The 12212-nt window shown below is 30.2% G+C and overlaps 1 protein-coding gene across 2 annotated transcripts; it reads left to right on the forward strand.

Annotated features, from left to right (window-relative positions):
- The first annotated feature begins 2723 nt into the window (after positions 1 to 2723).
- On the forward strand, positions 2724 to 4742 carry LOC144563456 (uncharacterized). Of its 2 annotated transcripts, none has more exons than XM_078312930.1 (4): positions 2724 to 2870; positions 3410 to 3533; positions 3962 to 4057; positions 4367 to 4742. In XM_078312930.1, exons 2-4 carry the CDS (start codon positions 3449 to 3451, stop codon positions 4489 to 4491), a joined length of 306 nt encoding a protein of 101 aa, XP_078169056.1. In that variant the 5' UTR covers positions 2724 to 2870; positions 3410 to 3448; the 3' UTR covers positions 4492 to 4742. The 2 variants fall into 2 exon arrangements, with proteins under 2 accessions (XP_078169056.1, XP_078169055.1); XM_078312929.1 differs by having other exon boundaries at positions 2725 to 2870; positions 3406 to 3533.
- The last annotated feature ends 7470 nt before the right edge of the window (positions 4743 to 12212 follow it).

Genomic DNA, 12212 nt, shown 5'->3' on the forward strand with positions numbered 1-12212 from the left:
AGATTTCCGTATCCGTAAAATTTTATCTTGTACAGTCCCATAACAACCGAATAGTATCAGCCATGCAACTTATATTTACAAGATTGTATCAGATAAAAATTCTGAGATATATAACCAAATACCAAACAGTAGATGGAGGGTCCTGTAAAGCACCAAAAATTGGTTTACTGTAGGGGTGGCAACGAATCAAATCAAATTGAGCTTACTTTAGTTTGAGTTTGATTTAAATAAAATTCGAACTGAACTGGGTTTGATTTGTTTCGAATCGAATTAATTGCGAACTACATATTTTTCGAATCGAATTACGAAATAAATTTTTTTCAGCAGCTTTAGTTATACCGGTAGTTTATACATTAATTTTCTTCTCGCAGGACAATTCACACAAGTTTCTTTTACTTTTAACGAATTCACACTAATGGATTATGGGCTAGTTTATTAGTTGTTAGCTGCTATAATCCTGTCAACTGAGCATAGACAAGTGCAAGATTGATAGCTGCTACATTAACTTTCACAATTGCCACTACGGTACTCAAAAAAGAGATTCAGTGTGACATCAAAGTATGAAATGAGTGTTTTTAAGTTGAAAAATTATTTATGAAAAAATACATCACAACAAATAATCGTAAAAAGAGAATTAAGTACAAGAACTTAAATATGCAGTAAAACAATTAATCGTACAAAAACTGAGTGTTTTGAGAGCCAGGGAGCATCGGCTAGGTTAAATTATGACTCTCTATCTTGGGTTCTAATTTCATCAGGTAAATGAACGACCGATGTTATTATGAGATTCAAACCATAAAAGTTCGCAAACCCATTTCGATTGAACCAGACCTAGTTTGAATTTGGTTTGAATTAATTTTAAATCATACCTTTTTTTTTTTGAAAAATAGTGGTATTTTACCACCGATTTCATTGAAATCAAGAACCATAGCATATTTAACCTAGTACCTAAAATTGGTACCAAATCAAATACGACAAGTCTGTACATCTGTTCAAAACATAAGCAAAATCAAATAAAAAACAAAATACCATGTCCACAACACAAAAAGGCAACAATAATATGCATAAAACTAAGTACTATAGATCTAATAAGTCTTCATCCTCTTCGTCGCCATACATTGGAGATGGGGGGTTGCCAACCCCAGAATTTTAAATCATACCTAATTTGGTTCGTTTCAGTTCAAACTAATTTCGAATCAAATTAACTCGAATCAAACCCGAATCAAACTCGAATCAAATCACAAACTACGAATTTTTTTGCCAGCCCTAGTTTACTGTGTAGCTTTGCACTATTTAGGTTGAATATATAAATTTGACGAGTTATTTTGTTTTTGTATATTTCCTAAAAAAAAAAATTGTATTTATCTGGCAGATATAAGTCAGAACTCCGGAGATCATGCAATCATGAAAATTATATTTTTCATATTTATAAAAAAAAATTGTGGATACAGTAACATACAGCTGGCACAATAAGTGGTGGCGCAGTTGTAAGTTAAGCACTGCAATTATTAATAAGAGAAATTAGATAGACATCCATCATAAATATTTTTTTATCAAAATTCTCAAAATTAATTATGTACTCGCTTATTTTATTAGTATTCGTGCTTTTTAATTTAATTACTTAAAAATAAAAGTTAATATTAATAAAAGGGATTTATTGAAAAAAGGGAGAAGGATTAAGAATACAGTTTTTTGAAGGAAGGCAAAGTTGTCATTTTATTTTATTTTAATAAATTAATATTTATTTTAAGTGATTAAATTAAATAGAGATATTAATAAAATAAGTGAATGGAAAATAATAACTATATATCTACATTTCTCAATGTGTCCAATGTTAACTACAGAAAATAAACGCTGCTAATTTTTGTAATGGAATTTATTAGAGAGCGATTGGATCGTCGAAAATGGGTTAGAAAAAATTATATTCCCTTATCATCTGAGAATAAAAAAATTATCTGATAGTTTTCTTTACAGTTAGTTCTACATTGTGCAAAAGAAAGGTTTGAAAATATAAATTTCTTTTTTTAATGACTTGTAAAAACCCCAAGGCATTCATTTTTTAATTCTTTTTTGTACAAATTTCCCTGTATTAAAATTGAGAAAAGAAAAGTTACATGGCAAAATTATCCAAAATGCCATTAATAATTTCTGGCAACCACAATATATGTTAACAACTTAACATGCAACAATAATATATGCCATCAGTAATTCTGAAGTTTTTGAAGAGTATACATGAAATTCTCCATAATAATAAATGTATGAGTTTATAAATTATATTATTTTACCAGCTGCAAAGCATAAAGAATCTGATCTAGTATAATACGTTGAATTTTGGAAGGTGATTGATTTGACAACTTTTCCATCAACCATTTTTTTCACATGAAATATCTTTGCTAATACTTTAAAAATGGCAAAAAAAAAAAGAAAACCAAGATAGTTGGAGAAATGTAAAAGGGCTTGGTTTTTTTTTTTCTTTCTTTTTAAAAAAAAAAAAAATTCAAAGACACTGCTGTCACCTCTGAATGTGGGTCCCATGGCCAACAATGTGAACACCCAATTTGAATTTTTTTATTCCAAACCAATAAATTTTCAGAATCATAGAACTAAACATAGTTTACAATAAATACATATCTATTTCGGATTTCAAGTGTGAAAAAAGGATCTGTATCCAAACCAATAAATAACAAAATCTAAACCAATAAATTTCAAGTGTGATAATAATATATTAGACAAAAAACAGAAAGTCTTATCTGTTGGAGTCTCTCTCTCTCCCTCCCTCCCTCCCTCCCTCCCTCTATATATCTCAGCTATTCAAAACCTGACACCTATTCTTTGCACTCACCCCATCTAAATCAACTCAATATAACAAGGTAATCCTTTCTCTCTCTATCCTCTCATTCTCATTAACCTATTGTATTCCTATTTATATCTTGAATTAATAGCTCAAGTATAGTACTGCAGTAATCTTCACTTCTTCTTTTTATGAGATATAGTTGCTAATTTGGAAGAAGAATATACAAAAACATTTTTGAACTTTATCTTTTTTATTATTTTCCATTCCATACTTTATGCCAGCCTTTTGTTTCTCTCTTCTATTTGGCATCTAATTTAAAGGATTAGTTCCATAATTTGACAAACACCATCCAAGATGATGGGTAAAGATATCGGCAGAACTAGTTTGACTTCACGCAGCGCACTATCAATAAGACAAAATGAAAAAGTATACTACGGTGCGCTGCGTGAAGTAAAAATAACTCTGTCAATATTTTTATCCAAGATGTTGCAGTAAAAACAGGAAAGAAATAGGATCTCTTCTTAAGACTTAGCACTTATATATACATGCTAAACAATTTACACATGCAATACAAAATTAATTTTCTTTTTTTCTTTCCCCTTTTTTCAAAGGAAGAAAAGAGAGAAGAGCAGGGAACACTGAGAGAGAATAGAAATGGCAAATTTCCTTGATAAAGCTAAGGGTCAGTTCTCAGCCATCCAGGGCACTGTGACTGAAACTTATACTAATGTTAAAACAGGTAAGCTTCATTTTTTACATGTAACTTGTTGTGATAAACTAGGAATGTAAAAAGATCACGGCATGACCGACTCACAGTAAGGCAATACACGCGTGCTTGTCACATGCCGTGATCAGAAAATTATAGTTAATATTTTACATTTGTTTAATTTGCTGATTTTTTATTTCTTAAACAAACTATAAGTTTGAAAATAATAGATAAACAAGATCAAATATGACTACGTTTGAACACAGCATGTGTGGTCACAACAATGATAGTATTTATAATATGTATTGTACCAGTCAAATAGATATCAGCATGTACCATTTGGTACCGAACTTATGTCCTGACAACACACCAGTTCTCTTTCAATTGAGATGGCCGATGTTTAAAACTATTAATAATAAAAAAATAAGTTCTCACTAGAAATTTGATAAATTGGTTTGTAGAAACTGAAACAAATGCAGAGAAGCTGAAGGGACAAGTGGGAGACCTATTGAAATCGACGCCTGAAGTTGTTGAAAGCACCACAAGAGACATCAAAGGTCAATTATTTTACTCTTCTCAAAATATCTTTGTATAAAACAAAGAAATGGTCAATTTAGTGTTACTAAAATAAATAAATAAATAATACAAGGTCTGAAATGAAAGTGTGTTTTTGGTTATCTTTTTGGAATGATAAAATTAATGAACATTTCTTACCAGATTAGTGTGTATATATACACATGACAGAAAACAACATTGCTTGAATTATTCTTCAATTAATTATTTTCTTTTGACGTCTGTTTGATTTAATTTGATAAACAAGAACCAAAGTTACTTGTTTTTAATTAAGTTGAATGCATGTTTTACAGTTAAAACAGAGGAGACAGCTTCTTCAACGACTGAGACAGCAAAGACGGAAGCGAACAATATCGCGGCATTTTTCGCGGGAATTTTAGAGAAAATTTGCGCCCCATTTAACCAAAAGAAAGATTAAGAAACTACTGGTTCTGCACTTATTAGGTGCTCATCATGTCCTGGTTATATATGAGTGAGAAGCGGTGTTTTGTGCAGCAATTTTTCTTATTTTTGTGTGAGATTCTGATTTAATATATCCTGTTAATTACTTTTTTTGCTTCTTGTAATTCAATCTTTACGAGTGTGATTCTTTACTCTTGCTCAAAATCTTGATCTTCTTGTGTATACCTCTGGTTTTGATTTATCAAGAGAGATACTTCTGAGATTATTTGATGAGTGAGTCTATGGTACTATGCATATTACGGGTTGTTACCGTGCTACGGCTCTATATTCAAGTTTTCAAATCCTAACAGTCGATCCGAACCGTTCATTTTGTTCTCCATATTAATATGTGTTTGGAGACCAAATTTTACATTTTTTGAAAAAATTTTACTATTTTTTTAGATATTTAGAAAATCACTTGATTTGAAAATTCTGGACCATCCAAAAACAGTGATTTTCAATAAATCTAAAAAAATAATAAAAAAATTTCAAAAAATGTAAAATTTGGTCTTCAAACACATATTAATATGGAGAACAAGATGAACGGTTCAGATCGACCGTTAGAATTTGAAAACTCGAATATAGAGCCGTAGCACGGTAACAAATCGTAATATGCATAGTACCATAGACTCACTCTTATTTGATTATTTATTGAATATATAGATGCAAGTATGATCTGATCCTGCAAACAATGAAACAATAGGGGAGAAAAGAAACTTCAACATAGAATTGATATAGCTGATTTTTTTTAACTTATAGCATTAAAAAAAATCATGACATCAAGTTCCGAATATTCAAATCAGTGTCATTTCAGCCTATATAGCGATCCCCATTAATGAATATGGCTAATATAAAATCAGTGTCATTTCAGCCTATATATATAACGCTAATTTCAAAACCTATTGAATCGAATTCAAACTGTGAATCCAAACCGATATACTTCATTAGTTGTGTGTTTACATGCAAAATTTATATATTTTTTTTAATTTATTTAGTATTAAGTCAAGAGATCAAATGTGGGTGTCTTTAAGTTAATTTTAATGCATTTATTTTTAATTTTTTTTACCGCTTGACTTGATACTATAATAACTCGAAATAAATTTTAAAATTAGTTTAAATGAGTTAAACAGTTTAAATTAGTAGTTTGAAGTCTATCAAATAAATTTTAAAATTAGTGTCATATAACAATCATATCATACTATACCAACTCCTTATTAATATTAATAGACATTGTGTCTCTTAAAATACCTTGGACGCATTGAGCTCCAATTTCTGAGAGTATATATACTCGTCTATTTCTTTTTTCAAGGTGCATGTAGATTTTTTAATTTTATCAATAACTGTGGAAATTTACTTGTCGGAAGCCTTACACTTTTATAATTACAATAAAATTCAATTTTCAAATATTCAATTGTTTTAAGATTGATATTTGTCGTTTTTAATTTATAAAAAGTTAAAAACTGATGGCAAAACTAAATATTTTTTAGGTATAAGATATTCAACAATTAATATCATGATATATAATGCTTTAAATTACTACTTGATAAGAATTATTAAATTATAATATAATGTTATAAAATAAGGAGATGAGCTACGATGAGTTGCGAAGTAAAACACGTTTCTACTTCACGCCGTATTTTTATTTTGAAAGTCCAAATGACCGATCCGAACTGTTAGATGTGATCTCCATATTGAAATGTACTTGGAGATCAAATTTTACATTTTTTGAATTTTTTTTACTATTTATTAAGTAATTTTGAAAATTGTTCTTTTGCTGTGAACAGTAAAAATTTCTGGACCATCGGATCAGCAATTTTCAAAATTGCTTAATAAATAGTAAACAAATTCTAAAAAATATAAAATTTGGTATCCAAGCACATTTCAATATGGAGATCATGTTGAGCGGTTCGGATCAGTCATTTGAATTTTCAAATCGCAAAATATAAGTGTGAAGTAAAATAGTCGCTTTACTTCGTAACTCACCGTAGCCCATCTCTAAAATAAGACTTATTAAATTATAGATAATATTAAATTATTATTTGATATACATAATAATGTAAAATGTTCGTTGAATAAATACAATATAGTTAATTATTCAGGCGCAATCATGACTTTTTCTTCTATCAAAAACATTCAAAGTATTATTTTAATAATTATGTAGGATTGACAGGTGTTGTAATTGTATTGATACTCAAGAAAACAGCTGTATTGACGTACAAAGCATTTTTTTTTTAATTCAAACAATTCAAAGCAGGGTTATTGATACTTGTAAAATTCAAAGGATTCAAAACACCTGTCAACACCTGCTAACAGGGACCAATTCGGAAAATTGAGCAAGCAATCATTTGGCATAATTTAAATGGCTCTCTGGTGAACATGAATTGAGACTAATCAAGATTAAGGCACGTTTATAATTGAAAGACATTAATCAAGATTAAGGCACTGGTACAGCAAATAGGGCATATAACGGGATCTATACCAGCACTGTTCATGGTACAGGTATTACTGGTACAAATGGAAACTATGTGTAGTTTTTGGAGTCTCAGAATTCTGTTGTTTTCTATCTTAATTTTAACTCGGAGTTATGTGTGCAAATTGATGTAATTGAACCATGTTATTGATGTAACACAATGAGCGTTTGGACATCGCTATTATATTTTTTTGTCGGAATCAATAAATCTTATATCATTCATTCCTGCAATAAATTGTAATTTCAAATGTGTTTAGTAATTATTCTGCAATTTGAAGCTGTGGTTGTCAATTACAAATCAATTGCAGGCCGACATAGAAATTAAATTACCTTGCACTCATGCAATTCAAATTGCCATCACCCATCAGGATACCATAAATTGATTTTCAATAAAGTTCTCTCTCCCTTTTCTTTTATAATGGAGAGCTGCAGTGTTAGTTAGTGGTCAGTCCTTTGTGTGATACTGATAGGTGTATTCCTTGGCTCCATGCAAAGTTGCAAACCAAAACGAGTCACAAAAACTTTTAGCGAGATAAAACGACGCATCAATGCGAATATAACTAGTGGCTCAGACAACAAAGCATATGTCGGCACAGCATACAAACGGAAATAAATCTGCTGTTATTTCGATCTCAATTGTTAGTCTTCGTCGACGAGATACGTGTATGAAAAATTTATTTTGTTGAGATTCGTGTGTGAAAAGTTTGAAGGTTGAGATCATAATAACAGGTTCTTGTTATTCACAAGAAATAACAACATGTTTATTTCAAAAAAAGAGTATGCGCATGTAAAATAACGGATTTAAATCGTAAAAAGAGCGGAGGCCAACTTCAGAGTTATAACATAGGAGAACTAGCATTTGGTCTAGTGGTAAAGACATATAGTTTTTATGTGAGAAGTCACGGGTTCATGGGTTCGAAATCCGAATGGAAGAAATCATTTGTTATGATAACAAGAGTATTAAATAGTTGGGTGGCTTGACTTCTAACCTTTACTTAAAAAAAGAAGAAGTTATAATAGAGGATCAAGAAGTTATTTTTATAAAAAAATATATAAAGGTCTATAATTTTCTCTAAATATATAATTTGGTTAGTCTAACTAAATGTAAGCTTAAATTAGATTTGTCTAACATAATAGATCTAGAGATGGATTCAACTTAAACCATCTTATTCTTATAATTTTTTTTTGTCGATATAGTTTTTTCACTCTGCTATGCTTGATCAATTAAACAAGAGTAGGATTAAAATGCACCATTGGTTTTATGTCCCAATCATATTCTACGTTTCTATCTCCGTTTACAAAGTTCAAACAGTCGATCCGAACCGCTCAACATAATATACATATTAAAATGTGCTTAGAGACTAAATTTTATATTTTTTAGAATTTTTTTACTATTTTGTAGATCGGTACAAAATCACTGTTTTTGGATGGTCCAGATGTAGTGATTTTGTACCTATCTAAAAAAATAGTAAAAAAATTTCAAAAAATATAAAATTTGGTCTCTAAGCACATTTTAATATGTATATCATGTTGAGTGGTTCGGATCGACTGTTTGAACTTTGTAAACGGAAATAGAGACGTGGAGTATGGTTGGGGCACAAACCAATGGTGCATTTTAACCCTACTCATTAAACAATATTTTTATAAATTACTTTTGAAAATACGGATTATCTTTTTTATTTCAGTTTGATTGTCAATTTACATCTAAATTACGTGATGCTATCTTTAAATTTTTATTTATGATATTTTTTTATAATATGTAATGTAATTTTTAATTTGATTATTCCATATTAAATTTATTTCTAATCAAAACTACATGCAAAGGAGGAAAAAAAAATATAAATAATTTATATCACACTAAGTTAAAATAACAAATTTAAACCTCTTTAATCTTAGACCTCAATCAAACATCACCATACAAGAAGGCTTTTAACTTCCTTTTTTGTCCTCTTTCCTTCGGGTAAGGGGGGTTTCCGATGGGCATCAGACCAAATCCTGTTCGATAGGCTGTTGGAACCGTCAGATCTGCTTTAGGATTTGCGCCCGCAATTTCGCGTCTGCTTTAAAATCCGTACACACAAATCCTAAAGTAGATCCGACGGTTCCAACAGTCCATCGAACAGAATTTGGTCCGATGCCCATCGGAAACCCCCCTCTCCCCTTTCCTTCTCCCTCTCTCGGTAAACAATATCAAGTTTCATAGCTGAAAATTCAAACCGATTGGAAAAGGATTAGGGGGTGTAAAAACCGACTCTCAAATCTCAATCCATCCAATCAAATACTCTTTTTACTAGATTTATTGACTGAGTACGAGTTTCACTTCTGAATAACGAATTAATCCGAGTTAAGGTATGATTTTATAATCTTTAAAATAAATGAACTAATAGTCTAATACCACGTTTAATTAAACTCAGAACTCAACCCTTTGGGATTTGGGAACCCATGGTCCGGTTCAAGGGAATTCAGTGGAATTTAATTCAGCCCAAAAAAAAGGCCTATTAACAAATTTTAGTTGTGGAGGAAATTCAGATAAAGACATTTTATTGTGTAGACTGTAGAGTGTAAGGTCAAATTCAAATTTTAGTTGTGGAGGAAATTCAGATAAAGACATTTTATTGTGTAGACTATAGAGTGTAAGGTTAAATTTTAGTTGTGGAGGAAATTCAAATTCAGATAAAGACATTTTATTGTTTTTACATGGTAAGGTCCACAAATGAATACCATGTTGGGGTTTTGACGGTTCAAACCCATTGATTTAGCTTAAGCTGCGGAAAGAGTAAAACAAAATTTTTTTACATCTAACTTAAGCTACGGATTAAATGAATCAATAAGATTCGTTTAATCCTATTTACATATCTACTCCATAATTGATTTTCTAAAGCTTTAAATCTATTTACCAATTAAATAGATTAATATAACAATTTATACCTTGTTTCCAAATCACAGTTGGAATGCAGACCGAGCGAGAAGAGCTACACCAGGGAAGGAATCGACTCGGAGTATCACACGTGTGATACCTCTATCGGTTATCCACCAGGACTAACCGGAGAGCGGTTTATTTCTTCTGCCAGAAATACCGTAAACCGCGGAATTCTGCAGAAACACTATTCACCGAAAAAGGGACAGATTAAATATATTTAAGACTCCAAGTTATTCCGTTTCACTTAAAAGCAAAACAAGAAATACCGCAGAGTTTGCAAAAATACATTTTTCCGAATCTCGTAATAACCGAAACCGGGAAGAGAGAAATTCCGATTAACGAATTAATCAGATTAACATGTGAATTAGTAAGTTTTCTCTATACCCTCACCCCTCTATTTATAGTGTTTTGAGGAGGTTCGCAAAAGACCAAAATACCCCTCAAAACAAATCTATTTACCAAAAACCCTTGACACCTCATCCTTTAATATGTGAAAAGACCAAAATACCCCTTCCACACTCTTCTCCATGCTTCTACACCCTAAGGTGTCATGCAAGGTGGCATATGTGTGAAATGACCATTTGCCCTTGGCCCATTAAGGCATGAATAGTAAAAGGCTTTGATTTTGGGCTTTTAAACCCATCATTCAAATCCATAATTAACAAATTAAAATCCAAATCAAATATATATAATTGTCATATACAATTATATTTCTTTTCGGTTGTTGTTTGGTAACTTTTATACAACGTAACGTGTACGTTTATAAATTAACCGTTGTTTCTGCTTGTCATTCTAAATGACATTTATAATTTAATTATATCACGTATAATTAATTATAACCATCTTAATATTAATTATAATCAATTTATAATTAATCAGTAAGATTCTCCGAGTAGCTCCTATATGGTGTGACCCAATAGGATCTGTGTTATGTTGGTAAACAGAGTTAAAACTGTTTTAACTTCTATAATCATGAGTGGTATCTGGCAACACATCATGACCATTCAATTACACAAATGATGTTGTACTGTACAATATCACGATCCAGTAAACTATTTACTTGTGTCTGTTCTTCTGTCTCATAGCTATCAGATCAGTTTCAAGGTAGATGTGTGTCATCCTTGCTAACTGAATCTTTTATTGATCTTGAGTAGATTATCAAATATAATTACTCTTGTAATTATACCGCATGCAGATAATCTAACTCTACCAAGGGGCCCAGTGATGCTATTGCTCGTATAAAATACGAGGGACAAATAGTACTTTTGGTAGACTATCACTTCCTCAACTAAGCTATACATATGGGAATGCTACCATTATGACTGTTTTTTACGGACAGTGGTAGATAACAATCACACATACATATTTCTCAGTGGGAACGATAAATACCTCATACTGTAGAACGTGACACTGAATGAAAACATAAATGACACGAACACAATTCTATTTAATGTCTCATTCGGGGTCTGTCAAATACCATGTTCCTAGAACATGTATCTATGATTAAAATGACATCTCGTGTCAAGTGGTTTGTAAAACTTAATCATCTTTTAATCCACATACTAACCTTATAGTGGTAATTAGTGTTCATGCTAATTACCTTGGTCAGTGACCTTTTAAGAGTATATATCATCTATATTATGGAGTTTCACAATTTCAGTCATGAACTCGCAATGATCCATAAATGCAATAATACTCAAGGCAACAAAATGATATATAAATAAACATTCAATTCATGAACAAAGCTTTATGATAATTTATCGTATTATTGACTTCTAGATTATTACAAACTAACATACCAATCATGCCAAATAATTGTAGCAATTATTAATTATATATCAAACTTTGAAAATTTAATTTCTAACCCCATGTTTGGTTGTGGCCTAAAGCTAAGGAGGCTTAAATTGGTTATTCCAACTTAGGCCAGTCTAAATTATTAATGTTTGGTTGAGGTCTAAAGTTAAATCATAGCTTAAACTATTCCTTGTTTGGTTAGAGTTGGTGAACTAAAGTTTTGAAAGCCTAAATTGATTAATTATTTATAATAAGATACTAATTATATAATATTAATATATTAATAATAACTGTAATATATTATATATTATTTAATATATTATATATTATTTAATATATTATATATTATTTAATATATTTAATATATTATATATTATTTAATATATTTAATATATTATATATTATTTAATATATTAATAATAAAATTAACAATATAGGATATAGGATATTAATTATATAATTATATAGTAATAATAATTATTAATAATAACTATAAAATATTATAATATTATTA

Source organism: Carex rostrata, chromosome 12 (genome assembly GCF_964058835.1).
Source record: "Carex rostrata chromosome 12, lpCarRost1.2, whole genome shotgun sequence".
In the NCBI taxonomy this organism is placed as follows: domain Eukaryota; kingdom Viridiplantae; phylum Streptophyta; class Magnoliopsida; order Poales; family Cyperaceae; genus Carex; species Carex rostrata.